Raw genomic sequence first — 21,972 nt, 5'->3', positions numbered from 1 at the left:
AAACTACTCGAAAAAAATTTGTTGCTCGCCTAATTTCGGTCTCAGTATCTTGCCTGACTTTGTTGCTCATAAGATATCTCAGTTTCAAATTTGTTGCTCGCGGTATATGTTTAAACAACAGCTGAGGACTTATAGGGCTGTGCCGGCTACAAGAGTAAACTACTTGAAAAAAATTTGTTTCTCGCCCAATTCCGGTCTTAATATGTTGTCTGACTTTGTTGCTCTTAAGATATCCCAGTTTCAAATTTGTTGCTCGCAGTATATGTTTAAACAAAAGCCGAGAACCTATAGATGCATGCTGGCTACAAGAATAAACTACTCGAAAAAAATTTGTTGCTCGCCCAATTCTGGTCTTAATATGTTGTCCGACTTTGATGCTCTTAAGATATCCCGGATTCAAATTTGTTGCTCGCGGTATTTGTTTAAACAACAGCCGAGGACTTACAGGGCTGTGTTGGCTGCAAGAGTAAACTACTCAAAAAAAATTTGTTGCTCGCCCAATTTCGGTCTCAGTATGTTGCCTGACTTTGTTGCTCTTAAGATATCCCACTTTAAAATTTGTTGCTCGCGGTATATGTTTAAACAACAGCCGAGGACTTATAGGGCTGTGCCGGCTACAAGAGTAAACTACTCGAAAAATTTGTTGCTCGCCCAATTCCGGCCTTAATATGTTGTTCGATTTTGTTGCTCTTAAGATATTCTAGATTCAAATTTGTTATTCTCGGTATATGTTTAAACAATAGCCGAGAACCTATAGGTGTGTGCTGGGAATTGGGCAAGTAACAAATTTTTTTCGAGTAGTTTACTCTTGTAGCCAGTACACATCTATAGGTTCTCGGCTATTGTTTGAACATATACCGTGAACAACAAATTTGAAACTCGGATATCTTAAGAGCTACAAAATCAGACAACATATTAAGAGCAGAATTGGGCGAGCAATAAATTTTTTTCAAGTAATTTACTCTTGCAGCCAACACAGCCCTGTAAGTCCTCGACTGTTGTTTAAACATATACCGTGAGCAACAAATTTGAACCCGGAATATCTTAAGAGCAACAATGTCGGACAACATATTAAGACCGGAATTGGGCGAGCAACAAATTTTTTTCGAGTAGTTTATTCTTGTAGCCAGCATGCACCTATAGGTTCTCGGCTTTTGTTTAAACACATACTGCTAGCAACAAATTTGAAACTGGGATATCTTAAGAGCAACAAAGTCAGACAACATATTAAGACCGGAATTGGGCGAGAAACAAATTTTTTTCAAGTAGTTTACTCTTGTAGCCGGCACAGCCCTATAAGTCCTCAGCTGTTGCTTAAACATATGCTGCGAGCAAGAAATTGGAATGCGGGACATCTTAAGAGCAACAAATTCGGACAACATATTAAGACCGAAATTGGGCAAGCAACAAATTTGTTTCAAGTAGTTTTCTCTTGTAGCCAGCACAGCCCTATAAGTCCTCGCCTGTTGTTTAAACATATACCGCGAGCAACAAATTTGAAACTGAGATATCTTATGAGCAATAAAGTCAGGCAACATACTGAGACCAAAATTGGGCGAGCAACAAATTTTTTTCGAGTAGTTTGCTCTTGTAGCCAGCATGCACCTATAGGTTCTCGGCTATTGTTTAAACATATACCGTGAGCAACAAATTTGAAACTGAGATATCTTATGAGCAACAAAGTCAGGCAAGATACTGAGACCGAAATTAGGCGAGCAACAAATTTTTTTCAAATAGTTTACTCTTGTAGCCGGCACAGCCCTATAAGTCCTCAGCTGTTGTTTAAACATATACCGCGAGCAACAAATTTGAAATTGGGATATCTTAAGAGCAACAAAGTCAGGCAACATACTGAGACCGGAATTGGGCGAGCAACAAATTTTTTTCGCGTAGTTTATTCTTGTAGCCAGCATGCACCTATAGGTTCTCGGCTTTTGTTTAAACATATACTGCGAGCAACAAATTTGAAACTGGGATACCTTAAGAGCAACAAAGTCAGACAACATATTAAGACCGGAATTGGGCGAGAAACAAATTTTTTTCAAGTAGTTTACTCTTGTAGCCAGCACAGCCCTGTAAGTCCTCGCCTGTTGTTTAAACATATACCGCGAGCAACAAATTTGAAACTGAGATATCTTATGAGCAACAAAGTCAGGCAAGATACTGAGACCGAAATTAGGCGAGCAACAAATTTTTTTCAAGTAGTTTACTCTTGTAGCCGGCACAGCCCTATAAGTCCTCAGCTGTTGTTTAAACATATACCGCGAGCAACAAATTTGAAATTGGGATATCTTAAGAGCAACAAAGTCAGGCAACATACTGAGACCGAAATTGGGCGAGCAACAAATTTTTTTTGAGTAGTTTACTCTTGTAGCCGGCACACGTCTCTAGGTCCCCGGCACTGTCTTTTTCCAAATGACTGGAGCAACAAAATCGGGAATAGAGCAACAAATTGGCAACAAAATCGTAGTTTAAAAATATGTGTTCGTTTTTCATTTTTTTTTTTTTGACGGGCTGTGCTAACTTTAATGTTAAGTTAGCACAAACCCTGTTTTCTTGGAAATGGCTGGAGCAACAAAATCGGGAATAGAGCAACAAATTAGCAACAAAAGCGCACTAAATTTCTGTGCTAGTATGCGATTGTGCTGAAAGGGCTGTGCCAGCTTAATAGACGTCAAATCTGTCCGGTCGGGTCGCCGCGCCCCTCCCAAAAGAAGGGCACGGCACTTCGGCGAGGGGCTTCATCAGAGCCCCAGGGCTGGAGTGTCGGGGAGGGAATGTCGTCGCAGTTCCCCCGACTCTCCCACTCCGGCTCGCCTGGTAGGCATCCCGGGGAGGTTTTAGCCGTTAAGAGTCCGGCATAACTACGCCACCCCTCCAAGGGAGGCGAGGTATCCATAAGGATTCCTCCCCCGTTAACAAAAAAAAGGCGCTGCGCTATAAATAGGTGTTGTATTTCTTTTCAGTTGCCCTGTATTGTCTCTTATATATATTTTCTCATACTATAATATGGAAAAGAATTAATTTTAATGACACAATATGCAACTTATTGCACAAAATTAGATAGATGAACGTGCATGTACAAGATGGACCATTTAAGTTGATAATGCGAAATACCTAAAAAACGAAGCGTTGGAGAAATGTTTTAAATAAAAGTTGTATGATTTAAAGGGGAACGTACAATGGTGCCCTTGATTTGACTTTGAAACGTGTATTTAAGGACAGATGAAAATCAACTTATTTTTTTAAAAAAGTTCAATTTTTTATTATATCTTCTTTTTCTATCAATTAATTTTAACAACTTTTGTTTGGAACATTTTTTTATTTAACTAATATTTTTTGACATGTTTAAGGAAAACTTGATAACTCTTTCAATATTTAACTTATATCTCGCTAACTATTTGTCGGAAAAAAAATGGTACTAGACTCTTTTATTTTATTTAATCTCAAGAATATATTGTTATAATAGTACTTTAACTTATCCATCTTTGGAAATTTCAAAATCATCAGATTAACAAAAGTCAGGAAGGAAAACCACTTTTTCTTTCGACAAATAGCGAGATAAATTAAATATTGAAAACGTTACCAAATTTTCCTTAAATATCTTAAAAAATATTAGGTAAATGAATTTCAGACAAAAGTTGTTAAAATTAATTGATAGAAAAAGGAGATATAATAAGAAATTGGACTTTCTGTTTTAAAAAATTAAGTTGACCATCTGATCTTAAATATACGTTTCAAAGTCAAACCAAAAACACCATTGTACATCCCCCTTCAAACCATACACCTTTTATTTAAAACATTTCTCCAACGCTTCGTTTTTTAGATATTTCGCATTATCAACTTAAATGGAAAAACTTAAATGCTCCACCCTGTATATGCACGTTCATCTATCAAACATCTTTATTTCGTATAATAAGTTGCATATTGTGTCATTAAAATTAAATCTCTTCCATATTATAGTATGAATAAATATACATAAGAGACAATTATTGAGCATAACTGAAAAGAAATAATACAACACTTACTGTGCGGCGCCTATAACACGATGATATCATCTCGCTTTTTTAAAAATTAATCATGACCATATTGTATTATTATACAACGTGAGGAAAAAAGATGAAAACCCTTAAAAATCTCGAAAGATATAAATTTTGCAGAAGTGTTTCAGACAAAAGTTATAAGGCTCAAAACGATATATTTACTGATCTTATCAGTTTGACTTTGAGTGGCGTTGCCAAGGTCAGGTTAAAGTCAACTTATTTTTTTTAAACAGAAACCCCCATTGCTTATTATATCATCTTTTTCTACCAATTAATTTGAACAACTTTTGTGTGAAATATTTTTTTATTTGTCTAATATTTGTTGAGATATTTCAGGAAAACTTGGTAACTTTTTCAATATTTAACTTATATCTCGCCAACTATTTGTCGGAAGAAAAAATGCTATTAGACTTTTTTATTCTACTTGGTCTCAAGAATACATTGTTACAATAGCATCCTGACTTTTGTTAATTTGATGATTTTGAAATTTCTAAAAGTCAAGTTAACAAAAGTTAGTTAAAAGTTAACAAAAGTTAGGGAACTATTGTAATAATATGTTCTTAAGACCAAATAGAGTAAAGAAGTCTAATACCATTTTTGCTTCTGACAAATAGTTAGCGAGATATCGTAAGTATTGAAAAAGTCATCCAATTTTCCTTAAATATCTCAAAACATATTAGATAAATAAAAACATGTTTTAGACAAAAGTTGTTCAAATTAATTGATAGAAAAGATGATAGAATAAACAATGAGGGTTTCTGTAAAAAAAAATGTTGACCTTGACCTAACCTTGGCAACGCCATTCAAGGTCAAACTGATGAAATCAGTAAATATATCATTTTGAGCCTTATAACTTTTGTCTAAAACACTTTTCTGTAAAACTTATATTTTTCGAGATTTTTAAAGCTTTCCATCTTTTTCCTCACCCTGTATATGTGGAATAAATTTAATTATATATACTATTTAATATTATATACTATTATATATTATATACTAATTTAATATTATATACTATCCTTATTCTAAATTATTTTAATTTGAATAATACATGCAAAGCCCATGGTATGCATTAAAATGTAAGCAGTAAATAAATTAATCAACTATAGTCGATTATTCTCAGACTGTAAAAAAAATAATCAAATATTGTTGGACAATTTGGTTATTGCTTACCTCTTTATTTATATTGTTTTTCTATTAGAGACCTAGGCAATGATAAATTATGCTGGTGTAGTATCCATTACAACTTTAAGGACTGTTATCATAAATACATTTTTCATCTTGCCCAAAACTTTTACATTATAAAAAAATATTCTATAACATGTTACAATTGATATTATGGAAGCTATATAATATAGATTTTAATAATTATATAAAAAAGGTTATATCTTTTGAATATTTTCATCTTATCGTAGTATGTATTGTAAAATATAAATTTCTAACTTTTACTTAACAGTTATGTAGAGATTGTATGTAATTTCCAAGATGTATTATTTTATATTTTCGCAATAAGTATGTTCACAATAAATGCGCGGTTTTCATAAAATTTTTGCATAAATGTTTTAAGAGATAGAGTAACTAAGCGTGAATTAGGTTAGATTAAAACAAATATGTTATCATATAAACATAATGCATATATTAATATGAAATAATATTTGATGAAATATGCATGATGCTATACCGCATTATGCTATGACAAATATCATCATGTTGGTTATTTAGCAGAATTTTTTTAAAGCAGAATTTTTTTATTATTTTTGAAAAATTCTTTTAATCTTTTGACATTTTGATTATGTGAAACTCATTGAAGTATTTTTAAAGATTATGGCAGAAATATATCAGAACACATATAAAACATACATAGTAAATATCTATTTTTTTTTAACAATGAACATCTACATATACATTAATATACATTTTTTAATAATGAACATCTACATATACATTACATGGTAATTATACAGAAGACCCCCCTCACCTCCAATATCGACGAAAAAATACTTAATCGACGCATTTCTGCAAGACAAACAACTTTCCAACTTGAAAAATTCGTCGCTCTGCCTTGTGGAACGAGATATTAATTATTAAAATTGACGGTAATTTAGGTTAGAAAATCTGTCACACCGACGAAATGTATCAACATCGACAGATATATGCCTCGCGGTCTTATGCGCATGCCCCATGATTACGTGCATGTTCAGTGGCTACGTACGCATGCTTGAATGCACGAAATTTGAAATGATATAAAACAAATGAAGTGCTACAAAATTGTAGTAACAATATCGGCATTATTTAATTCGGTACAATACTAACAAGGAGATTGCAAAACATGTAAAATCGATAATTGAATGAATCATATTTTATTTGAATGGGGGGAGGGTTGAATACATAAAAACCCTAAAAGGGTTTGTGTGCATGGACCTTCGTTTGCGAGAAATTTGCAGTTAAAAAACAGCTGCATGTTAAGTGTAGTAACTTGGAATCAATAAGCATAAAGCGCGGTAGCTGCGGAAGCTAAAGCGCTAGTATTTTATCGTCGTCGTCCGAAAAATATTCGAGTTCTCGCAGTGCCAACTTTTTTTTTATAATATTATGTATTACTATATTTTATATTTCTATATTTTTAATATTTTTATTATTTTATATATTCTATAGGACAAAAATATAATGCACACATATATAATATCTGTCTTGTTATATAAAAAATAACGTTTTAATTATATAATTATATTATTATATAAAGAATAAACGTTTTAATTATTTATTATTTATTTATTTATTTTAATTTTTTATTATTTATTTTTTATTCTTGCTATTTTTTATATAATAAAACAGATATTGTATATGTGTGCATTATATTTTTGTCCTATAAAAAATAATAAAAATATTATAGAAATATATAATAAAATAGAGTAATACATAATATTATTAAAAAAAAAGTTGGCACTGTGAGGGCTCGAACACTCCTCGGACGTAGACGACAAAATACTAGCGTGCGTCTTAGCTTCCGCAGCTACCGCGTTTCATGCTTATTGATTCCAAGTTATTACACTAATATGTAGCTATTTTTTTAATTGCAAATTTCTCGCAAACGAAGATCCATGTACGCAAACCCTTTTAGGGTTTTTATATACTCAACCCCCTCCCCCTCTATTCGAATAAAATATGACTCATTCAATTATCGACTTTACATGTCTTGCCATCTCTTTGTAAGCCTGCTAGAATTCGAACATTTAACTCATTGTAACGAAAAATTAATACATTTTTTAATTTGCAGCATGTGTTGGCAGCTACAATTAAGTGCAACAAATATGGTAATGATATTAATATAAATAAAAAACATTAATATATTGATTAATCTATTGAAATAATATATTAATATATTGATTAATTGATAATAAAATATATTGATATAGAAAACGTATTATGTGAAAAATGTACATAAGAAACGTGTATCAAAACAGTATGATTTTGATAAAAATGCGAAAGCAGGTATTTGATTCGGGGACAGTTATCTTGATATGGTAATAATATGCAAAATTGTTGCATATTTTTTAATGTTAAGACATCCACGTCAAAATGACACCCAGGATGAAACTGGCGTTGAGTCACCGACCACGATTGTTGACTAGTTCAATTTTTGCCGAGAGATAAACATATATCAATATATTTTTATATATAAGTTCAAATATTTTGAGATGTGTATAACAAAATATTAATAATATTAATTTTTATAGATTTGTGTTTTGGGCTGAGAAACAGCGAGAAGGTTGGTGGTCCAAGACGCGCAATCAAAATCAATGAAGTAAAAAGACAAAAGGAAGTACAATCATTATCGGCTCTTACGAAATCTTTGAATTTTTGGAGGATATAAACAAGGCACGAAGATTTTCATCATCTCTGTACAGGATTGGATGGGAGAGACACTCCTGGCATGTGTCAATGAGTGGATTTTACCAGGAATAGCAATAATATCAGATTGTTGGAAGTCTTATAATTGCTTCAGCAATGAAGGCTTCCAACATCTAATTGTAAATCACTCTTATAACTTCGTCGATCCTGAGAGTGAGAAATGTTTTAAATGATTAACATATATTTTAAGTAAACGTTTGTATTAAAAACATTTTTAAATTTGCAGGTGCGCAGACACAACAGATAAAGCATATTTGGAGAGAAGTTCGTGGAAGTATTCCAAGATATGATATTACAGAGTACTATTATGCCTTTGGATATTTATGCGAATTTCTCTTCAAACATGCCTAATCACTTAGAATTGAAAACTTCTTCGATGTCATCGTGGAATCTTTCAATATCTATCCCTGAGAATCAGCCAGAGTCATCCGATGAACCATGTATCAACATTACATAAAAACATGTTTCTTATATACATATTTTAATACCGTTTTCTATATATGTTAATATTTCTTTATATTAATATTATTAGCATATTTACTAAACTTAGTTATAGCTGCCAATATAATGCTGAATTAAAAAATCAATTAAAATGTTTTATATTTATATATTTTATATTTATATTTTTACATACTATATTTTTATTCATATTTGAAATATATTTTATATATTTATTTTTATTTCTGTCATTTTTATACATTATCTCATTTATATTTACTATTTCAGCTATATCTGCCACTTCTCTTATTTTCTTTTAAATTTTCTCTTATTCTCTTTCACCTTATTAAAACGATGTCTACAATATACTAAAAATGATACAGAATACACAACAATATACAGAAAAGATTAACAAAATTCCTATGCAAGGGAGGATCATGAATAAAAAACGGAAGAATCATATGCTATTTTATTACATAACAAGGGGCTCAAGGTCAGTTCTACATAATAAGATAGCACATGCTATCATTCTTCTGTTTCTAATTCATGATACATCCTTCTTTGCGTAGGGGCCTTGCTAATTTTTTTCTGTATCCATTTTTAGTATATTGTAAACTCATCTTTTTATTAAGACAAAGATTTATTTTTCATTATCTGTCACCTCCGTGACAGATTTCCTAACCTTAATTGCTGTCAACTTTAACAATTAATATCTCGCTCCACAAGGCAGAGCGACGATTTTTTCAAATAGAAAAGTTCTTTGTCTTGCAACAAAAAGTCGATTAAATAGTTTTTCGTCGATATTGGTGGTGAGAGAGTCTTCTGTATAATTGCCTATTACATAAATTAAAAATATATATGGCATCTGAGATATAAGATTAGGTTTATTAAAAAAAAAATATATGCCTAATTACATATATAATTATATGTGCACATGCGCACGCATGTACACAATATCACATATATATATTGAATTATACACTGTACATTAGACTTAAAATTTCGGCACTTTAAAATAACATATATCTCAGAAATTACAACCCTCACATAGTAAAATAAAAAAGTTTCTCAGATATTCATCCTTTATAACATATGTCAAAATAAGAAAAAATTTAAGAAATGTATGTTTGGATGTGTGTAACATTTTCTATATAATTATCTATTTTTTTCCAGGAGGATATTTGTTTCTTTATACTTATTGTTTAAATGAGCTTTCAAAACCTATCGAAAAATAACAATTTCCCTAAAATTGAGGAAAAAATTATCTATTTGAATTTTGACCATATATAACATCTACATGCAAAAGAATATTGTACAAACGCAACTGAACTAAATGCTTATAGCAGACTATAATATCAATGTTTAATTGAATTAAATTTAATTGAATTAAATTATTTGAATTAAATTATTTTCTCTTCCCATTTAATAACTTTTCTTTGTCTGAATTATAAATATTCAGATATAAAAACAAAAATTAAATGTGAGTTATATATGATTATATATAATCATATATCATTTTCTATAAATATTTTATAATTTTATATAAATTATAAGTAATTCTTTTTCATGGAAAGTTAAAGTATTAAGATATTGTAACATAAGTTTTAAGTTGTGTAAGTTTTATACATCAGTATTTACATCTCTCAACAAAGTAATCATAATTTAGTATAAAATTATTAGTCTATATATTAAATGATTTATAAACAAAACCAGTATTCTAAAATAAATCACAACAAAAATTTCAAAATCAAAAGATTGAACGTATGAAAATAAAAAAAACATTTCTGTCTATCTATATATATCTATATACATATATATGACACATTATCTACTATCTCATTATCACATATTTCCATAATCAATTTTACTAGCATTTGTTCTTGATCGCGGCTGACACAGTTTTTTACTAGACATGAGTGTGTATATGTGTGCGTGAGTGATTGTTCTACTTTTCCCGATAACCTCTATTCTATATTTAAATAAGATAATCCACGCGTGCATGTGATGCCTACCGTTACACGTTTACTCGACAAAACACAACTGAACTATCAATGGATGCATTGGGTGCATTCAGTACTACAACCGCTCACTGAACGCTCAATGAGCTTTTACATTTGATTGGTATATTCCTTTAGATTTAAAAATATATACCAATCAGATGCAAGAGCTCACTTAGCACTCAGTGAGCGGTTGTAGTACTGAATGCACCCATTCAGTACTATAACCGCTCACTGAGCGCTCAATAAGCCTTTACATTTGATTGGTATATTCCTTTAGATTTAAAAATATACACCAATCAGTTGCAAGAGCTCACTTAGTGCTCAGTAAGCGGTGGTAGTACTGAATGCACCCAATGAATACCTCATGCAGCAGAAATAAAGCCAGCGGCACACGGTGCTTGTTTTCGTGCTGGATTGCTTGCTGGATGAAAATACTGCGTTCTGATTGGTATATTTTCGAAGATGGATGGAAATGCACCAATCAGAACGCAATATTTTCATCCAGCAAGCAATCCAGCACGAAAACAAGCACCATGTGCCGCTGGCTTAAGTCTTCTGAACACAATGAGGCGCACTCATGGGAATTTTGTCGCGTATGCGCACAAAGCGAATGCAAAAAATCCTCACGTATATACTTCGGCCAAATATAAGGTATCGTTAGATCCCAGCGAGGAAAGAAATGTAAAAGAACTTGTATGGATTCATTTTTGTTGCTCTTAATGTGCTTTTAATTAGTCACTTCGGTAATTGTGAAGCATACGGGCCTCCTAACCAATTTCGCTGAAACTTTGCACAATTATGTATTTTGGTGCATAGAACGCGAATTTGAAGGAAAAAAGTGTCGCTTTTAAACGGATCGAAAGTTATAAAGTAATAAAAAATGACATACGAAGTTAGGAAATCTGTCATGCCGGTAATACAGAGACTGATGGTCTGTTCTTTTTAGGCCCGGTTTCACAATTTACTGTAAACGAAGTTTAACCATAGATATAGGAATATAGAGATGGAGCATAAACTCGGGGGGGGGTGAAGCCATTGCGGGGAGGGTAACGAGGTAAAGTGTGAGCACTTTTCATTGGTTGTTATTGTACGCATGCGTGTAGCATATATAAACAGAGAAACATTGGCCGCGTTCAGTAGACTCAACAGTTGGACAACATTACTAGATTTTCCACCGAATCTCGCTCCTGATTGGTAAATACTTCTGTGTCTATGAAGAATCTAAAAGAATGCTCCAATCACAGACAATAATCACTAAGCGCTCTCTGATCACTTTGTTTTACTGAACGCGGCCATTATGAAGAGATTATAGGAAGTGAAACACAGCAGTGTAGATAAGAAATAAAATTAGATTTGTTATTACAAGAAATAATTGTAAGCTTTCCTAATAGGTAATAGCCTAGATAATACAAGATATTAAAAAATCGTCTACCATAATATATCCAATGACGAACATAAGTAAAGAGTAAAGAATATCTTAAAATATCCTAGGAGTATCCTAAGATATCTTAAGGCTCGTCTACATTAGCTGTAAGAGTAAGGCTGTAAGGTTGCAAGACACGAAATGAAATATTTTCATTCGCTGACAGCTTACGTTACAGCCTTACAGCCTTACTCTTACAGCTATTGTAGACGAGCCTTTAAGTGTGTCTAAGACAATATAGGGATAATTTGTGGTATCTGGGTGCAATGAATTATTTTTAAAAAGCAATTTTTTTAACCCTGAATGTGTGTATGTATGTATTTATAAAGTCATATATTTAATAAAATTGTATTATTTAAAGGTATGTAAATAATGTAATGTATGTTAATCGGGCCTTGTAAGAATATACATTAGAATGTGTTGTATTCAGCGCCACTGCGCCTGTGCATCATTTTATCCAATGAAAAATGCTCACACTTTACCTCGTCGCTCCTCCCTCAGTGGCTTCACCCCCCTTGTCTAAGTACTGAGTTCATGCTCCATCTCCTATATCTATGAGTTTAACTCGTTAACCTTAATTTAGACGAAAAATTGCGTTCCACAACTGCCTTAAACCATGGTTAACGTTGATTTCTCACAGTTAAAGTTAAACCCAAAACTTTGGGCGTTTAATGAATTTGAACGAAGTTTAAGGCTCGTCTACAATAGCTGTAAGAGTAAAGCTAAGACTCCATGCATGCGGTGAGCTGCGGCAAACGGTTGCGGTGACCAATCAGAAGACAGACGCATGCCGGAGCTTGCCGCAACCGGACTTGCGCCTCCCTCCTGATTGGTCACCGCAGCATTTGCCGCAGCTCACTGCATGCATGGAGTCTAAAGCTAAAGCTAAGACTCCATGCATGCGGTGAGCTCCGGCAAACGGCTGTGGTGACCAATCAGGAAACACACGCATGCCGGAGCTTGCCGCAACCGGACTTGCGCCTCCCTCCTGATTGGTCATCGCAGCATTTGCCGCAGCTCACCGCATGCATGGAGTCTTAGCTTAAGACTCCATGCATGCGGTGAGCTCCGGCAAACGGCTGCGGTGACCAATCAGGAAACAGACGCATGCCGGAGCTTGCCGCAACCGGATTTGCGCCTCCCTCCTGATTGGTCACCGCAGCCGTTTGCCGCAGCTCACCGCATGCATGGAGTCTTAGCTTTAGCTTTAGCTTAAGGCTGTAAGGCTGTAACGTAAGCTATCAGCGAATGAAAATATTTTATTTCGTGCCTTGCAACCTTACAGCCTTACTCTTACAGCTAATGTAGACGAGCCTTAACACTGCAGCACCGTCAATTTGAGAAACAAATTTATGACTATCCCGGTTTTGGAGTTCAGTTGACAAATATTTTGAACGTTTGAACGCCAAAGAGATATGGCTTTAGAATATATATTATCTTCATCTGAAGATGAAGATTTTGAAAACTTAATTTATCGATGGCCAAGAAATATAAGAAGACGACCATCATATTTGGAAGAATTTGATAATGTCGATTTTCATGCATGATTTAGATTATCAAAAGAATCTGTTATTGCAGTTCTAGCAGAAATCGAGCATGAAATTTCTCATAAAACAGAACAGTAAGTATATAAATTTAATTTAAAATATTGGGTTTTTTGCTTCGACAGATTATATTCTAAACAGCTAAGTAGTAACTATTTAAAAAGTCAATTATTATATGATAAATTCATATCAATATCATAAATCAAATCAATAATATAAACTAATTGATTATTATTAACACTGGACTTCCACCTTTTAATAAATTAATACTTATATACAAATACAACAAATGTTACTGTTGGTTGATGTTTACTTGATACGAAACAGATAAAAGATCAAATCATTAATACAAATAATAAAATTTTTTGCTAGAAACAATGCTATATCTCCAATGGACCAGCTTCTCTTGACATTAAGGTTTTACGTAACTGGATGTCATTTGTTGTCAGCAGGAGATTTTTCTGGATTTTTATTCATCGTGTAACTGCTGCTATTGCTCGTCTTCGACCAAGATATATAAAGTTTCCTACAACTGCTGAAGAAATAAAAAAGAAACAAATAAAGTTTTTTGATATTACACGATTTCCAAGAGTAATAGGTTGTATAGATTGCACTCACATTAAAATACAATCATTTGGTGAGTAATATCCAATGTTGCAAAGGAAAATTGTGTTAACAATAAAATTAATAGTGCATATTTTCATGTATAAGCCATACACATACATTAATTTTTATATTGTTAACTGCAAAGAGTAACTGAAGATTATTTATTTCAGGTGGAAATGACGCTGAATATTTAAAAAATAGAAAGGGTATTTCAGAAATAGAAAGGATATTTTTCTATAAATGTACAAGCAATATGCAATGTAAATTTGGAAATAACTGATATTGTAGCTCGCTGGTAAAGATCAGTGCATGACGCTACAATATTTAACAATTCCAGGATACGTGCCTTATTCGAAGCTGGAACATTTGAAAATTCTTTGTTATTAGGTGACGGTGGTTATGTTGTTTGTTCATATTTTATGACACCTTTACAAAATCCACAAACTCGTGCAGAGCAGTTATATAATGAATCGCATATACGAACACGCAATACTACCGAGCGTGTAATCGGAATATGGAAAAGATTTCCCATTTTAGCATTTGGGTCCCGATTTCAAACAGTAGATAAAGTATTATCTATGATTGTTGCAACTGCTGTATTATATAACATTGCTCGACGTACTGGAGATCCATTACCTCCAAATGATTTAGAATCACAATGGGAAGATATTATAGAAAATGGAAATATACGTTGTAGAAATGATGGACGCGGTAATAATAATAGCATGCAGATTGTATTAATCAACGATTATTTTCAAAGGTGAGAAAATAACTTTGTAGTAAATGATGTGTCTATAAATAGTATACTTTTACGAAAAAGTACTTGATATTTTATAGTTAAATATGATAGAAAATAATGTTATTAACTTCTCGATATTTTATTTTTATAATGCTGTGCAAGCAAAGAATTATTACATTTATTATTTCTTAATATGATTATTGTAACATTTTATTTTACTTTTCAGATTATTATAGAATAATCTGTTTCGGTGCCTCTTACCAAAGAAAGAATGAGAAAAAATACGGAATTACTGTATTAAAAATAACATTAAAAATAACAGAATTGCTTTATTGAACGTTATACATAAATATACAAACATTAATATTATGAACCATTTATTTTAAAATGTACGTAGAATCAACATTTCAATATTACTAGTTTAAAACACATTTTATATGTACCATGATAAAATAAATTAATATTTTTACATATTTTACATTTTAATTTTCACTCTCTCTTTGGTACATCACAAAACTTAAAATTTCTTCTATATTTAACATAAGACAACGTACAGCATAAAGTTTAGCAGATTAATACAATCTGCAAGCAGATTAATAATAAAATACAATAAAATAACAAGTTTTTTAATGTGTACATATAAATTTTGCACTTTTTGGATATAATATCTAATATATATGAGATCGAAATAAAAACTAATAGAGAAACTCGTGATAAATAAAATAAATTATATAGTCAACAAAGCTTGCTTATTACTAGATTTTCTCTTCATGTGCGTGTGTGTATTATTTTTATGATACTGTTTCTGTGACATGTAGTAACACTAATATATTTAAAATTATAAATGTAAACTATAAACTATATAAATTTATAAAATACTACTGACTAAAATACTACTGACATTAAAAGAATACACATAATATTTTTAACAAAAAGCATGTTCAATGTATGACCTAAAATAGGAAACAATCGATATAATTAGAGAGCGGGACAATTTTATTTTAATCAGAATTCAACTGTTTTTTAAGTAGTTCAACGTGAAGTTTTTCTTTTTTTAATTGCATTTCAAGAATTGATATTTCTAATTCTGCTTTTTTGTAAGTATTTGCTTTCAATATTTGTACCAATTCTATTTTGGATTGTACAAAATCATAATGTCGTTCATTTCGTTTAGCAGAATTTACTTGAAGTTGTTTGGATTTCTTGCACTTAACACATGGCTTTGATAAGTTACTTGTTGCTGCTGGATTGCAATTTTCCTTGGAGGACGATGATATGACTGTTTCTATGTCTTCAAATGTCAAACATTCTTCATTGTCACTGTTATTTAATAATTGCAATTTTTTGCTCTTCTTAGACCTTAGTTTGGCTGGTGTCCATTCAGCCCAAGTTATATCATTCGCATTTTCTTCTTCAAGAAACTGTAACAAATATAAACATTTTCAGATAATAATTTCTCCAATATTTCAAATATATATATATATTTTTACATATATTTATATATATATTTACATATATTTTTACTATATATTTTTATATATTTATATATATTTTTACATGTATATATACCTCTATTTGATAAAAGTCTTCATCATTTTTTAATTGTTTGCTAGATCCTGAATTGTTATCTGTATCTGAAATACATATTATACTTTGTATCAAAATTATATATATTTATTAATGCTAATAAAGAAATTAATATAAACTTTTATGTTTTATATGTCTTAAGGTAATTTATCATGTAAAATTTGTTTGTAGCATACTTGGCATATAATCACTGTCAAATATATTTTGTAGACCCTCGACTGATGGCTGAATAATATTTTTTATTCTTTCAGCAATTGGGTCATCAATTATTTTTATCTTTCCACTACCTCCTATATATAAATTACCGAATTAATATGACTTATGTGTAATATTAATATATTTTAAACACTAATTAAATTTAATTATTTCACAAAGCCTTAAATATATACCTGTTTTGAAAATTTCACTACGTATTTCAACATAATGTTTCCGGGTTCTTTTTTTAAATTATCTCAACAATTTTTTAGATATGCAACATCATGATGTCCGGAGATGGAACTGCTATTAAATTCTCTTGTGATATTTTTCCAACAGGTAGTTTTTTCTTTTAAAATGATGTTGTCCGTTTTCTTGTTTTCTATTATGTTCTTTTCGCGTTCTACTAATTCTATTAATTTAATTTTTTCTAAACTTGAGAAATTTGGTAGCCTCTTTTTTTGTCCTTGATCTTTCGCCATTTTTTTCTTTTTACGATTTTTATAGATTTACAATATAAAATCCTGCAAAATAAAACACATAACCTATATCTACTAGATACTAGTTCAACATATTTTACATGCACACTCTGAGCGAAATAATTTGTTATACATCTACCAGAAACACACTGTTACTAATTATAAAGACACATTAAAAGTTAATAGAATCTTGCTGTACGTACTAAATTAACAAAACGCTGTCCCACGCTGTCCTCATCTTCCAATATATAGTTCTCTACTAAATGTCATATCCAGCTTATTTTAATTTTCCCTCTTTTTACTTTTAGCAACAACCAATCACATTCTACGTTTGAAAAGAAAGAGAAGTCTTTGATAGTTTTTTCATACAGACTGATACAGACTATAGGTTTAAGTAAACTACAGTTAAAAACACGATATGGAACGCGATATAAGTTTAATCATGCCGTTAAATGTAACGTCAGTTCAGACAATCACGGTTTAGGCCCAGTTCCACAAAATCAAACCGTGATTATCTGAACTGACGTTACATTTAACGGCATGGTTAAACTTATATCGCGTTCCACATCATGTTTTTAACTGTAGTTTACTTAAACCTATAGTCTGTATGAAGAAACTGTCAAAGACTTCTCTTTCTTTTCAAACATAGAGTATGATTGGTTGTTGCTAATAGTGAAAAGACGGAAAATTGAAATAAGTTGGATGCTATGACATCTAGTAGAGAACAATATATTTGTTTCGTATGAAGTAAACATTAACCAACATTAACATTTGCTGTTATATTTGTATATAAGTATTAATTTATTAAAAGGTGGAAGTCCAGTGTTAATAATAATCAATTAGTTTATATTATTGATTTGATTGCATTTATCACATAATAATTGACTTTTATATATAGTTTTATACTCTGTTTTAGAATATAATTCATCGAAGCAAAAAACCCAATATTTTAAATTAAATTTATATACTTACTGTTCTGTTTTATGAGAAATTTCATGCTCGATTTCTGCTAGAACTGCAATAACAAATTCTTTTGATAATCTACATCGTGCATGAAAATCGACATTATCAAATTCTTCCAAATATGATGGTCGTCTTATTCTTATATTTCTTGTCCGTCGATAAATTAGGTTTTCAAAATCTTCAACTTTAGATGAAGATAATATATATTCCAAAGCCATATCTCTTTGGTGTTCAAACGTTCAAAATATTTGTCAACTGAACTCCAAAACCGGGATAGTCATAAATTTTTTTCTCAAATTGATGGTACTGCAGTGTTAAATTTCGTTTAAATTCATTAAACGCCCAAAGTTTTGGGTTTAACTTTAACCAGAGAGAAGAATGAAAGCGGCCACCGGCCGTATTTCGGGGGATACGGCTAGGCGCATTTTAAATACGCCATCTGACCAAAATGCGCCTAAACTACGTCCGCTAGGCGCACTTTCGCGGTGATAAAAGTAAAATGTGCCTAGGTTCGTGTCCGTACTACTTCTATGCATTGGATAGTAGATTAAAAAAAGACAAACGACAGACAATCGTTCCGTCTTTGTCTCACTACTGAGCGGCGCGCGGCAATAAACACGAGGCGAGGTAGCGGCGATCTTATCGCTAAGCGAACATCTCTCCGCTTTTCTTTCATCTTTCACGCTCCAGAGACATCAAAAGACGCGGTAGCGTCTCGTGTCAAAGGAACGTGCGAAGAATTATTTTTCACGCACGCGAGGTAGCACATGGGAGACTAGACGAGCGTCGACATATTATCTGTTTCTTTCCCGCTCGTCTAGCTTATTGACTGCGTGAGCCGCGAGATTTTTCTCGCTACTCCTATACCTCGCTCTTTTTCTCTCTCGCTCGTTCTTTCTCTCTCTCTCGCGCACTTGCTCGCTTTTCCTCTCTTCTCGTGTTCTTACGGCTTGATTAAATATATTAATTACATGACAATATATATATAAATAAATGACACATATATAGTGTATATGTATATAAAGAATATTTAGTATTAATGCACAAATAAAGAAGAGAGAATTATAATGAGAGACGAAAAGTTAATAGAAATCCACTCTTAGCCAATATATACATCTTTTAAAAATGATTTGTTATTAAAGTATATGACAGAATAATTTATTTATGCTAATAAATTTAAATTAAAAATTAAATGAAATGTTATTTGTTTTGTAAAAGATATTCCATTGTTACATTTTTCTTTTCGTAGCAAAAATTAATTTAGTCTAGTAAAAAAGAAATTAGTTTTATTATCATATTTCAATTACGACTTTATTATTTAATTTTACGAATAGATAACGTGCATATTGTTGCTCAACGGAAACCGCGAGAAAATAGTGATCTCCGTCAAAAAAGAAATGCAAACTTTTTAATAATATAATAATTTTTTTACGTAAGTGTTTGTTTTTATAGTATAACCTGTTGAATTTTATTAATTATTAATTCAGCATGTTATAGTATAAAAAATATATTTTAATATAAAAATTAATGTAATATTAATTGTTTGCATTTGCAAGAAATATGGATAGAACAGGATAGGTTGCAATGATACATAGGAAGAAAAAAGATAGATGGATAAATAGATAGATATAGAGATAGATATAGATGGATAAATAGATAGACAGATAGATAGATAGATAGATAAATAGATAGATGGATAGATAGGTATAGAGAAATAGATAGATAGATAGATAGTTAGATAGTATAGAAAAAAAGATAAATAGAAATATAATTATCATTATTATTATTATTAATGTTTTCAGTTTCAAGAGAACATTCGCTTAAACGTAAGTCTTACTTAGGTCCAGTTTCATGACTTATATTATATTAACCGGAATATATTATACAACTTATATTATATTAACCGGAATATATTATACGATTTATATTATTTTAACCGGAATATAATTCGTTAATATTAGAAGTACCGAGCGGTTATTTCTGATCGTTTCTATTTTTTAGATTAATATCCTGTTTCTTTAAGATTACAGGATTTTTGTTTTGAGGGTTTGTTTAATGTGATGTTTGTAAAGAATGTATATAAATTTCTACATATAAGATTAAAAATATGAAAAATATTGCAGTGAAAGCAAGGAGGTTCCACGGTGCGCACGATATCTCAATAACTATTTGACCAATCGACTTGCAACTTGGCAGCATTATAAAATAGACTTCTCTTTACCGTTTTAACTACAATTAACCAAATTCATTAATAATTAATATTTTTTATTAAACTTTACCGAGAGGCCAGAAATAAACGATTTTTGTTCTAAATGCTACCATTTTATTATTTGTGTTCCGATTGTAGTTCAGACGATAGCTATACTTATATAAAATAAAAAGCTACTTTAAATAATTGTGTAAAATTAAATCACACACATTTAGAAATTCCTTGGAATCGTCTATTTGCAACCTCTTTGCTTTTACTGCAATATTTTATATATTTTTAACCTTACATACTTGTAGAAAAATGTATATATATTCTTCAAACATCATTAAGCAATCTCTCAAAACCCGTAATCTTTTAATCATGTGATCTTTTTCGCTTCCGCAAAAAAAATTAACGAAATATACGTATTTTTTGTCGGGTTCAATAAGACAACTCTTTAAAAGCCTATCTCAACAAAATTACATAATCGCATCATTGATATGCACAAGGAAATCAACCAATCATAATCCGTACAAGCGTGCCTTTTATATTAGACATATTTTACATTTAATTAATCTGTTTCCTTCTCTAGAACAAATAATCATCAAAAGTCAAGATAACGTCAAAATTATTTTAACTTAATTTTGACATCATCTTCACTTTTATATAATTATTTGTTCTACTTCAGTTATGCATATGAACAATATGACTATGCAAGTTTGTCTCAATAAGTCTTAAACTCCGGTTAAAATAAATTATGAAACTAAATCGTAGCGTTTTTCAATCATCGGTATCTTTCACGATGTTACGATTATAAATATTATCTATATAACCAATTGTAACCTATATAATGGAACGCTCTTCGATTGAACCGATTGAAATTGCTCATATCAATTATCAATGATATATGGCCTTTCATTACATTTTCTAAGTTTCAATTGTTAATTGAACAATTCCTTTCACAAGTCAAAGATTAACATGATGATTTGAAACATAATGCAAAAAGCTCGAAAATAAATGCGAAGCAGAGAAGAGATTAACAATGAATGATTATTATTTAATATGCAACTTACATTAACATGGAATGTCTAATTGACTTAATGTCTCGAAGCTACTGAATATGAATTTCTGCTCAAATCTCTTCCTTTCTGTAGGAAGTTTTTGGCTGTTTCGGTTACTTTCCTCTACATTTATATTGATGAGTTGAAGCACTTGTTTCTACGAGATGTTTAAAATTCGGCTGACTTTACGAGTGTTAACACTCGTAACCAGGGTTGGGTACGCATAATACCTCATGTTTTATGCGCAGAGTTGTATGCGCAGAAAACTCGAGTATTCTGCGCAGAAAACTGAGCGAGGTTTTCTGCTGCATAAAACTCCTCTTATGCAGAAAACCTCCTTTAAGGTTAGTATAGCTTTATTTCCTTTAGCGATAAGTTCATGAATTTACTGCAAGTTCTAAGATCAATTTTAAATTGGATTCAAAAGATTCAAAGGTTGGATTTTACGTGAAAATGGTATATCCACTTCTAACTAGTCTATAAGAAAAAATGCATGAAGTACAACTCTGTTAAAATTCTGTAAAAAAACAGTATGTTTGTTATTATTTTTTAGTGAAAATGTCAAATACAGGAGGAAGACGTTCTCATGATTATTATATTGAAGGTGAATTTATCAGGGTCAGAGAAAATGGAAAATATTTTGCAATTTGCAAATTATGCAATACAAGGTTGTGCACTACTGCAGTAAAACACCTGAAAACTCATCGGTACGTACAATAGTCGAGGTAATTCCATTATTTATTAATAAATTACCATATTGTGAACTGTTATGGCACAGAAACACTAATAAATCTTAA

General features: G+C 31.3%; 3 protein-coding genes and 1 long non-coding RNA gene across 14 annotated transcripts in view; 2 read left to right on the top strand and 2 right to left on the bottom strand.

Moving 5' to 3' along the window:
* Positions 1–10,484, bottom strand: part of Naa80 (N-alpha-acetyltransferase 80) — a 110,647-nt gene extending 100,163 nt beyond the window's left edge. For 3 of the 7 annotated variants that reach the window (XM_025301717.1, XM_025301715.1, XM_025301716.1), the window contains exon 1: positions 10,403–10,484. The gene's annotated coding sequence lies outside the window, so the exon portion shown is untranslated. Of the gene's footprint in view, positions 1–5,213; positions 5,342–6,018; positions 6,400–10,402 lie in introns of those variants that run through there. The other 4 variants (XM_025301713.1, XM_025301712.1, XM_025301720.1 and 1 more) reach the window with 3 other exon arrangements.
* Positions 10,485–13,122: 2,638 nt separating this feature from the next.
* Positions 13,123–14,990, top strand: LOC105187728 (uncharacterized). Of its 2 annotated transcripts, XR_850142.3 has the most exons (4): positions 13,123–13,434; positions 13,730–13,994; positions 14,134–14,723; positions 14,929–14,990. It is a non-coding gene; the product is annotated as an uncharacterized LOC105187728 (long non-coding RNA). The 2 variants fall into 2 exon arrangements; XR_002162952.2 differs by lacking the exon at positions 14,929–14,990 and having other exon boundaries at positions 14,134–14,776.
* Positions 14,991–15,312: 322 nt separating this feature from the next.
* Positions 15,313–17,598, bottom strand: LOC105187726 (uncharacterized). The gene is made up of 5 exons (XM_011148709.2): positions 17,167–17,598; positions 16,679–17,008; positions 16,466–16,579; positions 16,272–16,336; positions 15,313–16,123 (listed from the first exon to the last, which is right to left on the bottom strand). The coding sequence occupies exons 3-5, from the start codon at positions 16,470–16,472 to the stop codon at positions 15,704–15,706; spliced, it is 492 nt and encodes a 163-aa protein (XP_011147011.2). The 5' UTR covers positions 16,473–16,579; positions 16,679–17,008; positions 17,167–17,598; the 3' UTR covers positions 15,313–15,703.
* Positions 17,599–21,163: 3,565 nt separating this feature from the next.
* The window catches only part of LOC105184001 (uncharacterized), a 79,018-nt gene continuing 78,209 nt past the window's right edge, over positions 21,164–21,972 (top strand). Inside the window, exons 1-2 of one of the 4 annotated variants that reach the window (XR_003113389.1) lie at positions 21,164–21,519; positions 21,729–21,900. Coding sequence is in view for 1 of the 4 variants with exons in the window: in XM_025301724.1 (XP_025157509.1) it covers positions 21,734–21,882 (149 nt within the window). In the remaining 3 variants the exon portion in view is untranslated. The remainder of the gene's footprint in view (positions 21,520–21,728; positions 21,901–21,972) is intronic. The other 3 variants (XR_003113388.1, XM_025301724.1, XR_003113390.1) reach the window with 3 other exon arrangements.

This window comes from Harpegnathos saltator, unplaced genomic scaffold (assembly GCF_003227715.2).
Source record: "Harpegnathos saltator strain DR-91 unplaced genomic scaffold, Hsal_v8.6 scaffold444, whole genome shotgun sequence".
In the NCBI taxonomy this organism is placed as follows: Eukaryota; Metazoa; Arthropoda; class Insecta; order Hymenoptera; family Formicidae; genus Harpegnathos; species Harpegnathos saltator.
This window is presented reverse-complemented; position numbering and strand designations above follow the sequence as displayed.

Bases quoted from the DNA above. Each gene is read 5' to 3' on its own strand.
- LOC105187726 (XM_011148709.2), bottom strand. The intron at 16,124-16,271 runs GTATATATACAT...TATTTGTTACAG, and splicing joins AAGACTTTTATCAAATAGAG to TTTCTTGAAGAAGAAAATGC.